The sequence below is a fragment of the Danio aesculapii genome, chromosome 9 (genome assembly GCF_903798145.1).
Source record: "Danio aesculapii chromosome 9, fDanAes4.1, whole genome shotgun sequence".
Taxonomy (NCBI): Eukaryota; Metazoa; Chordata; class Actinopteri; order Cypriniformes; family Danionidae; genus Danio; species Danio aesculapii.
This window is the reverse complement of record NC_079443.1, coordinates 1,708,638-1,723,637: the sequence shown is the minus strand read 5'-3', so window position 1 is coordinate 1,723,637 and position 15,000 is coordinate 1,708,638. Positions and strand designations below refer to the sequence as shown.

Here is a 15,000-nt window from a genome sequence, read left to right as displayed (position 1 = left end):
TATCTGCGTGTGTGTGTGTATGTACATGGGAAGTGTGTCTGGGAGTGCGTGTGTGCGTACCTAGGTATGCAGGAGTGTCTGTGTATAAGTGACGCACACACACACACACACAAACATTCACAAAGACACACTGAAGTATACACACACACATTTTTAAAAGAGTTGAAAGTTATAATGCTTGTAGCTTTAAAAATAAATTGTAATTAACTTTGTTTCATTATTTATCTCTGTGCGTGTGTGTGTTTGTGTTTGTGTGTGTGTAGGGGTCTGGCAGCAGGAGAGGACAACGGTCAGAGGGGCTACATGCTGACGTTTGTGATCGCCTATCTGCGGGTGTGTGACGCTTTTACACTCCTTCATTTAAACATAAACTTAATAGATTTAAAGGGTCACGAAACACCAAAACACAGGCTGTTTCTCAATACCAAGTACGCAAAGTTCAGACTTGGAAGAACGAACGACAGAGGACGCGAGGACACAAGTCTTCTTCAAATGGAACGGCAGTGTACTTTATAACGTCGCTTACTTCACCATGGATTCCTCAGTTTCACTGTATATTAACAATAAAGTGATTTAACTATATAAAACACAGCCTTATAATTAATATTATATTAATATTATTAAAAATAAAATTGAAAATATAAACGTAAATAACCATAAATGTGAAGTGAAATAGGTTATACACAGACTCGTGTCTTTGATTATCAGATCTAAAAAAACTACAATGGACATTATACAAGTATGAAGTACAAGACGTGAGTAGTAGGAAATAACGATAACGTTAAGCAAATATATATATGCTAAATATATATATATATATATATATATATATATATATATATATATATATATATATATATATATATATATATATATATATATATATATATATATATATATATTTATATATACACATACATATATACATATAAATATATATATACATATACATAAATATATATATATATATATACATATACATAAATATAAATACATAAATATATACATATATATATATGCTGAATATAAGTGCTGTATTGATATTGTGTGTGTTTGCAGGATTTGGGAATGGACTACTATGTGATCGGAGAGTCATTTGAGACGTCTGTGCCTTGGGACAGGTGTGTGTGTATATATAATGTTTAGTTATTGCTTTTTTTCATTGCATAATTTCCAGTTATGCATTTATTTTATTAATACTTTATTACAGTTCTTTAATATCTTTAGTACGTGGTCATTATCACATGCTTTGCTCTGTTAAGGTCAAAATAATTCAAAATAAAGTGTCATTTAATTATTTCATTATACTTCATTTCACACTGATCATCACTAATATTTTACAATAATAGTTAAATATGAGCTTTAAGGTCAGTGTTTGTCCGTTGTTGTCTGCACTTTTAGGATTCATCTTTTTATTATTTCTTCTCTCTCTTTCAGGGTTTTGGATTTGTGTCGAAATGTGAAGGAGAGGATTATAAGAGAGTGTAAAGAGAGAGGAGTGCAGTTCCCACCACTGTCCACATGCAGGTATGCGCACACACACACACTCACACACACACACACACACACACACACACACACACACACAGACTTCTCAGCCATTCATTTCCTGTCTTGGTATCTTCCAGCTGTGCAGGACATGATTGATGTGAAGGTTTAACCTCTGCAGAGGCAGATAACACACACTTAAACTTTCCCTAGCTCAAAGTCAAGGGAAGAGCAGGACAGAAAGTGTGCCGATGCCTCTGTTATTGCCCTTCTCTGCTGAAGAAATCACAGTGGAAGTCAGAATTATTAGACACCCTTTATGCATTTCTGTTTAACAGAGAGAAGATAGTGTTAATAACTCATCTCTAATAACTGATGTCTTTTATCTTCACCATGATGACAGCACATAATATTAGACTAGATATTCTTCAAGACACTAGTATTCAGCTTAAAGTGACATTTAAAGGCTTCACTAGGGTAATTAGGGTAAAGTTAGGGTAATTAGGCAAGTCATTGTATAACAGTGGTTTATTCTGGAGACAATCCAAAACTAATATTGCTGAAGGGGCTAATAATATTGACCTTAAAATGGCTTTAAAACAATTAAAAACTGCTTTTATTCTAGCCGAAATAAAACAAATAAGACTTTCTCCAGAAGAACAAATATTAGAGGAAATACTGTGAGAAATTCCTGAATCTGTTCAACATCATTAAGGAAATATTAGAAAAATACATAAAAAAATCACAGGAGGGTGAATAATTCTGACTTGGACTGTGTGTTATGTAACATATAACAATAACATAATAACTGAAGATAACTGCAGTTGACAATACTTTTAAAGAAGTGATAAAGTTATTAACCTTTGGGTTTAAAGATAGCAGGTTTCCCACAGCTCCTTGAAATATTATTATTTCTATAGCACGTTTCTTACTATGTAGATTGTGTGAAAACAGCTCAACACACACACTGTAAATAAATGTCCGTACATGAGCAGCTCTCTGTGTTTTGTGATTTATATTTTAATTTATTGTTATTTTTCCCATTTATTTGATGCTTTTTAAGTCGCATTATGGGATCTTGATCTTTCTTCCAACTTTTAACCTTGAAAAGTTTGAAAAAGTGACGTATGAACAAAGTGTTATATTATCTGTGTTATATTGTCTGTGTTGGTGTATATTACGCAACAGAAACCTTGTAATAAACTGCAGCACATTCTCTGTTATTTTACACACTTATTTCTCTTTATATATTATTTCTCATACGTGATATTATTTCAAACGACTAAAATGTCAATAAACGTCACTTTTTTACACTGTAGAGTCGAATTTTCAACATCAAGCATCGACAAAGCAGAGATCAACATCCCATAATGCAATTCACAACCACAAATAAACACTTGTGAATCACTTAATACAGATATTTTTGACAGTGTAGATGAAGTTCTAGTAAATTGAAAGTGCTTCAGTCCAGTTTTCACAGTTTAGTTCAGTTCAGTGTAATGTAAATGACTGAAAAAACACTGAAAAGCAACTCCACCAATGCACATCCCACTATTAAAAAAAATAATGTATGCATATATACAGTTGAAAGCAGAAGTTTACATACACTGTATAAAAAGCCACATAACCATTTTAAAAAGTCAGATGTTAATGTGACTAAACTTCCTCTTTTAGGTAAATTAGGATTATCAAATGTGTTTCTGTTCTGTTAATAGCAGAATAATGAGAGAGATATCTTTGAGATAATTGACAACATTTGAGTTAATTGGAGGTCTAACTGTAGAATAGTATTTAAGGAAATCCTCAAACACACTGCTTCCTTGTGTGACAACATGGGAAAATCATCAAGCCAGAATCAACAGAAAACAGATTATAATTAGCTAAATTACACTGGGAACAAGACTCATGTGTGGAGACATGTCCTGTGCTCTGATGGACCTAAGATTGAACTGTTTGGCCATAATGACCAGTGTTACATTTGGAGGACAAAAGCTTACAAGCCTAGGAACACCATCCCAACTGTGAAGTATGGGGGCGGCAGCATCATGCTGTGGGGCTGTTTTGCTGCAGGAGGGACCGGTCCACTTCACAGCATAGATGGCATCATGAGAAATGGAACATTATGTAGGAATACTGAAGCAACATCTCAAGACATCAGCCAGGAGATTAAACTTGGCCACAAATGGGTCTTCCAAACAGACCATGAGCCTAAGCATACTGCCAAAAGAGTTCAAATGTGCTTTAAGGACAACAGAGTGAATGTTTTGGAGTGGCCATCACAAAGCCCTGATCTCAACCCTATAGAGTATTTATGGGCAGAGTTGATGAAGCTTGTGCGAGCAAGACAGCCTACAAATCTGACTCAGTTACACCAATTGTCAGGAGGAATGGGCCAAAATTCCTGCAAACTATTGTGAGAAGCTTGTGGAAGGAGACCCAAAACATTTGACCAAAGTTATAGAGTTTAAAAGCAAAGCTAAAAAACACCAAGGAAATGTCTGTGAACTAGGACTGACTAAAAATTAATAAAAACATTCTCTAAATAAACTCTCTCAATATTCTGGCATTTAGCAAATGTAAATGATTTAGGTAATCCTAACGGACCTAAAATAGTAAACCTTAAGTCTGATTTACCATCAGACTTGGAAGCATTCTAACTTGATTAATTTTCCCTCCTTTTCTTTCTAGAGTCACACAGACGTATGATGCAGGTGCTTGTGTGTATTTCTACTTTGCCTTTAATTACCGGGGTCTAAGTGATCCAGTTCATGTCTACGAACAAGTGGAGGTACGTACAGGATATATAAAGATCAGTTCAACCATTACTAGCTGTGTTTGCGTCCAAAGATATGAATTTGATTCATGTGCAAAACTAGAATATCACATAAAACATGTGTATAAAGCAGCGTTTCCATCCAATGAGAAACAAAAGAGAAAAAAATCACCACTTCCTGATAAAATGACCCTTTTTGGCTTTGATCCTAATTGTGGTGTTTTGGTGACTGTCGCTTTAAATGCAAATGAGACTGTGCTGCTTTCAAAAGAGGGCGGAGCTACAGATTCCTGTGTGTCAGCATAGTGGCTGATTCAAAAACAAGAATGACGTCCTATGCTAATGAGGGAGAGATGGTCGCTAGTGGGCGGGGCTTCCGCCTTCTGATGACATCATACAAAGTGAGAATGTCAGTCAAAGTGTTTCTGCAGACTGTTTTATCAAGTCTGATTAGAACAAATACAATTGATAAACGTTTACCATTAGAAGCTGGAGATATTCACACACCGCTGATACACAACTGTGTTTAAACCCCTTATAAAAGTGATATTAGCATAATAGGTCATCTTTAAAATAAACAGATTTTGAGAATTGATGTTATTTCTGTTGTATAGCACGCAGCCCGGGAGGAGATTCTAGCCAATGGAGGGAGTCTGTCGCACCACCACGGAGGTGAATTACACCACACTGCATGCCTATCATCAGAAACAAATGTTATTCTGATCTCTACTAAACTAAACAAACACACACACACAACATACACACACTCTACAGTTCAGCTTAGTAAAGAAGTGAAGAGTTTGGGTTTGTGGATGTTTAATGGATCTGAAGCATAAGATTATCTCCACTACCATCTGCCTGCTGCTAGCTTACCATCACCAGACCCATTAATCACACACACACACACAGAAACACACACAAAGAGATCAATCTTTAAGGGGTCTTTCCATAGACGTAATGTTTTCTTTAATACTATATTGTATCCCCTACACCTAAACTCAACTCTCACAGGAAACAATCTGCATTTTTGCATTTTCAAATTACTTAATTCTGTCTGATTTATAAACCATTTTTATCTTGGAGACCAAGAAAAGTCCCCACAAGGTCAAAATTTATACTTATAGCATTCTCCATAAGCGTGATACAGTAAAAACCGCTTATTATATAACCTTACCCCTAAATCCAGGCCTCACAGGAAAACTGGCAAATTTTAAATGTGAAAAAAACACATTAATTATAAGCAGTTTTAAATTACGAGGACACAAGGCATGTCCTCATAAACCACCTCAACACTGTAATACCTAGCTTATATTTGTGTAATTATACAAATCTGTATCCTCATAATCCATCAGAGGGAGAAGCTCATCTGGAAAAGCATTTGCTGTGTATCCAACAAAGTATTTCTTGATGAATACACACACACATGTCTTGGTTTTAGTGGTTTACAAGGACTCTTCATAGGTGTATGGTATTTTATACAGTAAAAACACTTATTATATGGCCTTACCCCTAAACCCAACCCTCACAGGCAAGCCGGCAAAGTTTGAATGTAAAAAAACACATTAATTATCATTTTAAACTGTTTCAAATTACGAGGACACAAGGCATGTCCTCATAAACCACCTTAACATTGTAATACCTAACTCCTATTTATGTAATTATACAAATCTGTGTCCTCATAATCCATCAGAAGCAAAAGAGAAGCTCATCTGGAAAAGCATTTGCTGTGTATCCAGAAAGGATTTCTTGATGAATACACAAGCACAAACATTTTGGTTTTAGTGGTTTACAAGGACTCTCCATAGGCGTCATGTATTTTATACAGTAAAAGCTGCTTATTATATAACCTCACCCCTAAACCCAACCCTCACCGCAAAACTGTGGCAAATTTTGAATGTGAAAAAAACATTAAGTATGACTTTTAAACGGTTTTAAATTATGAGGACACAAGGCATGTCCTCATAAACCACCTCAACATTGTAATACCTAGCTTATATTTGTGTAATTATACAAATCGCTGTCCTCATAATCCATCAGAAAGAGAAGCTCATCTGGAAAAGCATTTGCTGTGTATCCAAAAAAGTATTTCTTGATGAATACACACACAAATGTCTTGGTTTTAGTGGTTTACAAGGACTCTCCGTTGGTGTATGGTATTTTATACAGTAAAAACACTTATTATTTGACCTTACCCCTAAACCCAACCCTCACCGCAAAACTGTGGCAAATTTTAAATGTAAAAAAAACATTAAGTATGATTTTAAGTGGTTTTAAATTACGAGGACACAAGACATGTCCTCATAAACCACCTTAACATTGTAATACCTAGCTTATTTTTATGTAATTATACAAATCTGTGTCCTCATAATCCATCAGTAGGCAAAAGAGTGGCTCATCTTGAAATGTATTTGACGTGTATACACAAAAGGATATTTTTGATGAACAAACATCTTGGTTTTAGTGGTTTACAAGGACTCTCCAAAGTACTCATGTATTTTTACAGTAAAAACTGCTTATTATATGACCTTACCCCTAAACCCAACCCTCACCGCAAAACTGTGGCAAATTCCGAATGTGGACAGTAACACATTAAGTATGATGTTAAGTAGTTTAAAATAAGCAGGTCCTCATAAACCACCTTAACACTCTAATACCTTGGTCACACCCATGTCAGTATAGAAATTTGTCCTCATGAACCACCAAAACCAGTACACACACAGAGACTTGTAACCTACATGAGGTTGAGTGCTGTATGGAGGTTTAAAGTCATATTTCACTTCATTCGAAGCTCATGTGGAATACAGAACACACATTATAGTTTTTATACTAAATACTCAATAGGTTTACAGATTTGTAATTAAAAAAATAATAATTTTCACAATGACTAGCACAAATATGCTCTTTTCTGGAGTCAAATATTTAAGAGAAAGTCAGTTTCTGGTCTAAAAAAACATTAAGCACCAACAAAGTGAATCAATAAAACTAAATTTAAGAAGTTAAAGGGACAGTTCACCCAGAAATAAATATTTACTAACCATTTACTCTCCTTCAAGTGGCTACAAACCTGTTTGAGTTTCTTTCGCCTGTGTGTTAGAAACCGGTAACTTTTTATAGCAGAAAAAAAAACATAGTATGAAAGTCAATAGTTAGAGGTTTTCAACATTTTTCAAAGTATCTTCTCTTGTGTTCCACAGAAGAAAGAAACTTAAAAACCGGTTTGGAACAAGTAAAGGCTGATTAAATTATAATTTTGGGTGAACTGGCCCTTTAATTATTGTGAAAAGTGCTATACAAATAAACTTGAATTGAATTAATTGCTGAGACCCAATCATCGAGTTGAATCTTTCAAAGTAATGATTCAGACAAACCATTGAATCGTTTGCATGATCATTTTAATGAAGCAAAATGATCAAATTAACCTACCTGAGAAAATGAACTCATTTACTTCTACAAAAACCAAAGGAGCTTTTGAGTAACATTTTGAAAGTATTGATTCAAATGAATCAGTGAATCAGTTGTGTGTTTGTTCAATTCTTTTCAGATTGGTTTGTGAACAATTCATTCAGATGATTCAATTAAATGATCGGGTTTATATTTATTTCTCTTTTATACGCCACAGAAATGAGAGAAAAGTAATTTTAAGTGATGTAAATGGTGAATCACGAATTATGAATCATTTAATTTATGAATCATTTTCATTTTTGAGTGAACTGCACCTTTAAAATCAGAAAGAGGACACGGAGAGCTGATATTGATAACTTTACCAACCTAAAAGAAAGCTGCTTGTGTGTTTTGTGTAATGTGTATGTTTGTGTGTGTGTGTCCTTTTTGTTGTAAATGGGTGAATCATGAATCAATTAATTTTTGAATCATTTTAATTTTTGAACGAACTCCACCTTTAAAATCAGAAAGAGGACACGGAGAGCTGATATTGATAAACTTTACTGATCTAAAAGAAAGCTGCTTCGTGTGTGTGTAAGTGTGTGTGTGTGCTTTTTGTTGTGTAAATGTGTGTGTGGTGGGGGTTTCTCTGTAATTGTGATTAATAGCAGTACTGCGGTACTATCTGCCCGCCGACAGCCCCTATTGTCTACACACAATCATAGCATGACAAATGAAGTGTGTGTGTGTGTATCTGGAAAAACAGATGTAGTCTGGGCCTGCGAGGTGGGAGGGCGCAGGAGAGACACACACAGTTTACTAACCTGTGTTTACCGCGGTCAGAGCTGCCAATGTGCCAGACCTCCAGTCGCTTTACACACAATGATGCTTTGTTACACGCGGACCATGTGTCCAGGAAAAGAAACACGGTAAAAGAGGCCCGTTTGCTTTTAGACAAACAGTTAACATTGATTTAAAGTTCCATTGTAGTGTTAATGAGGGAGAAACAAGCTGGAGAAGAACTAACGATTCATTCAGTGAATCATTAATGAGTCATTTTTGAGATGATTCCTTTTTAATGATTTGTTCAGATCAGTTTGCATATTGATTGACAGCCATTTGAGCATTGACTAAACAACACTGACACTTCTGAACAGTTTTGTTTTGCAATGATTAAATGAATCAAAGAATCATTTATTTTTGCAAAGTGAACAAACGGAGCTAACATTTATTTTACTGCACTATATATATATATATATATATATATATATATATATATATATATATATATATATTGTTTGGAAGTATTGACTCAAATAAATTGGTGATTCGTTTGTGTTCATATTATTGAACTCTCCAAATGAACATTCGCAATCTTACCAAAGGGGACTAAACATTTATCAAAGTAATGATTCAAATAAATGAGTGAATCATTTGTGTGAGTATTTTAGTGAAGCGAACTAATCAAATCAACTTAGCAAGCCTGGCTAAGAACTAAAAACTAAACCATTCATTTCACGGATTTATTTCTTCAAAGAACAAAGGATTCCAATAGCATTTTGAAAGCATTGACTCAAATGAATCAGTGAATCATTTGTGTGAATTAGTGAATCATTTGTGTTCATTGAATATAACATTCCAAATGATAACGAAACATTTATGTGACTAGAAAAAATACCTTCCAAATACCTTATCAACATTTTGATAGGAATGACTCAAACGACTCAGTGAATCAATTGTCTGTTTGTTTATTTGTTTGAATTAGTGAATCATTTGTGTTCATTGAGTTGAACTTTCCAAAAAAAACAAAGCTTAAATTAAGCTAGCCAAACATTTATGACTACAAAATTAGCTTTCCAAGAATGCTTTGGAAGCTGAAATGAATCAGTGAATCAGTTGCGTGTTTGTATGTTCGTGTGAATTAGTCAACCATTTGTGTTTGTTGAATTGAACTTTACAAATGAACGCTAGGAAATTAAGCTAACCAAACATTTAACTGACCACTAAAATAGCTCTAAGAACAGTTTAAAAGGAAAGAGTTAAGTGAATCAGTGAATCATTTGTGTTTGAGCTGCTTATAGTACAAAACTCTACTGGTTGACTAATATTAAATAAAGCATCGATCATTATGTGATATGGGATATCTATAGCATTAGTGATGTTTGGACTAATGTAACCATTGAGAAATGTTATTTCTGGTGCCGTGACCCGGATCATAAGAACTCTGCTCACACATCACAGCAGGAGTTTTGTTTTTCAGGTTTCTTTGTTTGGCCTCATGCTGACATGTTTACACATTTCCTCAGTGCTCATCTCTCTGTTTCAGCACACACAGCTTGTGTGTATGCATGCCTCAGGACAGTGTAGGACTGTGAACAGCATGTGTGTGTTTATGCAGGTGGAGGCCTGAGGTTATAGAGGATACGAGTGCATCATCCTCAAACACACTCTAGCTTCATTCTGCCTGCACTGGACACACACCTCTGCTTTTAGATCACGAAATATTTCAGAAATTCACACAAATAAACAAACAAACACATAAATGATTCACTGATGCATTTGAGTCATTACTTTAGAAATGTTCTTGTAAGCTATTTTTTGTAGTCACACAAATGTTCAGTTTGTTTTCTAGGGTTCATTTGGAAACTTCAATCCAATAAACACAAATGGTTCACTGAGTCACACAAACACACAAATGATTCACTGATTCATTTGAGTCATCACTTTAGAAATGTTCTTGGAAGCCATTTTTTTGTGGTAATAAATGTTCAGTTGGTTTAGTTTTCTTGGCTTCATTTTGAAAGTTTAATTTAATGAACACAAATGGTTCGCTAATTCACATGAACACAAATGATTCACTGATTCATTTGAGTCATTACTTTTGAAACGTTCTTGGAAACTTTTTTTTGTGTTCACAAATGTTCAGTTGGCTTACTTTTCTTGGGTTCATTTAGAAAGTTCAATTCAAAGAAAACAAATGATTCACAATTTCACATGAACACACAAAAGATTCACTGATTCATTTGAGTCATTACTTTCAAATGGATCTTGTAAGCTATTTTTGTGGTCACGTAAATGTTCAGTTGGCTTAGTTTTTTGGCGTTCATTTGGAACGTTAAATCCAATGAACACTAATGATTCACTAATTCACATAAACACACAAACGATTCACCGATTCATTTGAGTCATTACTTTCAAACTTTTTTTGGAAAGTTATTTATTTTTATAGATGCATACATGTTTGGTTGGCCTAATTTGGAAAGAACAAACAAATGATTCATTAATTCACGCAAATAAACAAACAAACAAACACACAATTGATTCACTGATTCAGTTGAGTCAATACTTTCAAAATCTTATTGGAACACCTTCTGTTTTTGTAGTTAGATGTGTTGTTAGTTAATCTCACTTGTTGAGTTTGTTTCACTGAATTATTTACACAAATGATTCAGTGATTCATACGAGTCATTACTTTCCAAATGTTCTTGGGAGCTGTTTTTTTATACATTTCTAGGGTTCATTTAGAAAGTTCAATCCGAGGAACAAAATAAAAAACAAATGATTCACTGATTCATATGAGTCATTCATTTCAAAATGTTATTGGAAGCTATATCTTTGTGGTCACATAAATGTTTAGCTGGCTTAGTTTTCTTGGGTTCATTTGGAAAGTTCAATTCAAAGAAAAGAAACGATTCACTGATTTACATAAACACAAATGATTCACTGATTCATTTGAGTCATTTCTTTTAAAATGTTCTTGAAAGCTATTTTTTGTAAGTACATAAATGTTTGGTTAGCTTAATTGTTTAGAGTTCATTTGGAAAGTTCAATTGAACAAACACAAATGATTCACTAATTCACACAAATAAGCAAACACAATCGATTCACTGATTCATTTGAGTCAGTATACTTTCAAAAACCTTCTGCTTTTAGTTAGATGTGTTGTTAGTTAGGGTTGCTAGGCTCATTTGTTCAGTTCGTTTCACTGAACCATTTACACAAATGATTCAGTGATTCATATGAGTCATTACTTTCCGAATGTTCTCGTGCCTTTTTTCATAGTCAAATAAAAGTGCCTGTCTCAGCTGTGTTAAAGTGGTTATGAGAAATGAATGGTGACAGGAAGAAAGAGCGGGAAAATGGGCTGATGGCGAGATGATAGATGTGTAAATTATCTCCGTGATGTGGGCAATGATGCAGTCATGCCTCCGTCTGTTTCTGTCTGTCGCCACACATACACCACTGGGAGTTGGGGGAGGGGCCAGTGCGTGGCTCGTCTGATTGGCTAACGGTGCACTCTGTGGGCGGGGTTATGTTCTTTCCTGTGAAGCGACTGGCTCTGTTGTAGCAGCTATTTGCATATTCATGAGAGTTGTGTCATGTTGTGGTGCTGCCAATGGTAAGCTGGCCCCGCCCCCCTCCTGGATTGATGACGAAACACTGTCTGCTGGATGATCAATCATATTAAGCGAGAGCGAGACTCTAAAAGTGTGCTCTTATATTAACCCAACACTCATGAAGGACCTGCCAGTGTTTATATGATAGGAGAAGGAACTCATAAATTAGTGGGATCTTTGGTTATGTTGTGTGTTATTTGGCTTGTGTTTTTAATAATCAATCAAATGAATAGTTATTTTTATTATTATAAAAGGGTATGCAAGTTATTGTTAACATTAATTAGCATTTACAATTATATCATATATTAACAGTTTTTCTTATTTATTTGATATAAGAAGGTAATCATAATTAGATGTTTTTTGTTCTAATATTGTGTGTACACTGGCTAATTTTTAATAATCAAATCATTATTATTTTAAAAATGTTTGTGTGTGGTGGTAAGTTATCGTGTTAACGCATTAATTAATCAATTAACACAGACTATCACACATATTAACACAGTTTTTCTTATTTATTTTTTATGCTTGTATGAAATGGGAAGGAAATCATAATTTTATGTTTGTTTGTTTTTTGTTATAATGTTGCGTGCACATTGGCTAGCTTAGCCTAACACAATAAAGCATTCAGGAACTTCATTCAAGTACCAAATTATGAAAGTAATGTAATCTGATTACTTTTGGATTCCTTTAAGTCACGTACAGCTGAATGGATGAATAGATAGATGGACGAACAGATGGATGGATAGATAGATGGATGGATGAATGGACAGATGGATGGATGGATGATACATGGATGGGTAAATAGACAGATAGGGGGATGGATGAATAGATAGACGGATGGATGGATGGCTGGATGAATGCATAGATAGTAGGCATGTGCCGGTATCACATTTTCATGCTGCGATTAATTGATTGAGCTTTTATCACGGTATACGGTATTATCACGATATTGTAATTTTACTAGAGAAACAGGTAAAAAAACACAAAAAACTTCAATAACAAAACTTTAATAACTTTTTAATTAACTAAAAGTACTTCAAACATTTAAATACAAATAAATATAAATAAAACAATACACAATATAAAAGTAAACTTGAGCAATTATATCAAAGTGAATGTGCAAAAGGGAAACCGTCTTCGTAATCCCTCTGCATTTTTTTGGAACCCAAAATATTTCCAAACTTCTGACTTTAACCTTTTTGAAGGGGGATAAATTGTCGGCAGCGTTCCTCCTTCCGCCATGCTTCTTCTTCGTGTGAGCAGGGCTGGACTGGGGCAAAAAAACGGGCCTGGCATTTTGGGCCAGAGCGGCCCACTAAATTTAATCAAAATGCTATCTATCTATGCATGTCCAATATTTTTATCAACTCATATTCTATAAAACACAAAAGCCATATATATGAAATAAATAAATAAATACAAACTTTAATCTCAATTTAATTTCTGTATGCTGTCCATAAAGATATTTGTTGAGTTCTAAAAAAATACACTATTCATTCATTTATTTTTCTTCGCATAAGTCCCTTATTTATCAGGGGTTGCCACAGTGGAATGAACTGCCAACTATTCCAGCATGTTTTATGCAGCAGATGCCTTTCCAGCCACAACCCAATATTGGAAACCACCCATACACACTCATTCACACACACTCATACACTACAGCCAATTTAGCTTATTCAATACACTATTCACTCAGCCTATATTCAATAATAAACATAACAAAAACTGCCTGCTAATGCATGGGTAAATCTTCAAAGGGAACAGTGTTACATTTTAACCTCTTTCACCTCATCCTGCTTGCTGTTTCACTATCTAAACAATGAAAACATAATATAAGTCAAATTTGTTTCATTTTGATATTATGATTAACAGACAGCAAACAGCCTCGTGTAGCTGCATATTTTTATGAGCATCATCTTCACACTGCATATTTATAACAAAACAGGGCTTAAATATAACTGTCTCCTTTCATTTCCATTGAAAAGAATGAACTTTACCCTGTCTCTTTTGCAGAATATCAGTTTTAATAACCAATAATGGCCATTATAACAGTATAACGTACATTAAATTTAAACGATAAAGGTAAGCAATCAGTCAATGTGCAGAATCAGTGTATGTGGTTACATAAATTAATATATTAGCTTTGCACTCAGCCAAAACAGTTAACTGAGAACAAGTGATTCAAAAGACATAAGAATTGTTAGATAGAGACAACAAGATGAATTCAATATCACGTTTAACAACTATAGTGAGATGAGATCACCCAGCAGATGAACTGTCTGACATGCACTATACTCTGACCTGGGGTTTATGCCGACCCGCTACACTAGTGGCTGCAGCTCTGGGCAGAGAGTGTGTGGTCACGTGATTTGCGTTTTTAGCCGTGTACTAGAATGAACAGAGAACTTTTCAGAATCGCTAAATGAAACGCCGGTGTATTTCCCGCGATTTCTCTGCGCCTCCCTTGCGTTTCTTCTCTCTGACTCTCGACTATTTTGACAAATACACACAGACGACGCACGCTCACACGGAGTCCAAAATAGGAGTTTGTGATTGGGCCAGCCCAATGTCAATACCGAAAAGAGCCAATGGGCTGCAGGGTGTCACAGGGGCCGGCCCGGTCTGTCTGTCCGGGAAAAAAAGCATCTACTTTCAGAGAGTCACAGATCACAGCAGCGTCAATCAATAAGGCAGAAAAAAACGATAGGCTGCTAAGCCTTTTATGGGCCGATCAGATCATAAGACGATGATCAGCCCGGCCCAAAAAGTACGTCGGCCCACCGGTAAAGTGCCCAGTCTGCCAGATGGCCTGCGTGTGAGGATTATAGTGCGGTGGCAGCGGCGGCGCGCACTGCGCACACAGGGCTTCTACATGCGGGGACTGTTTACATCAGAGTGCGCATCAGTTCTGCGCAGCATATACGCAGTGTTTCTTCAAGCGGTTGATGGAAAATAAGCTAA

The 15,000-nt window shown here is 35.2% G+C and overlaps 1 protein-coding gene across 1 annotated transcript in view; it reads left to right on the top strand.

Annotated features, from left to right (window-relative positions):
* Positions 1 to 15,000, top strand: part of agps (alkylglycerone phosphate synthase) — a 64,776-nt gene that overhangs the window by 41,238 nt on the left and 8,538 nt on the right. The window contains exons 16-20 of the mRNA XM_056464812.1: positions 264 to 333; positions 1,060 to 1,121; positions 1,438 to 1,527; positions 4,177 to 4,276; positions 4,876 to 4,933. Coding sequence (XP_056320787.1) covers positions 264 to 333; positions 1,060 to 1,121; positions 1,438 to 1,527; positions 4,177 to 4,276; positions 4,876 to 4,933 — 380 coding nt within the window. The remainder of the gene's footprint in view (positions 1 to 263; positions 334 to 1,059; positions 1,122 to 1,437; positions 1,528 to 4,176; positions 4,277 to 4,875; positions 4,934 to 15,000) is intronic.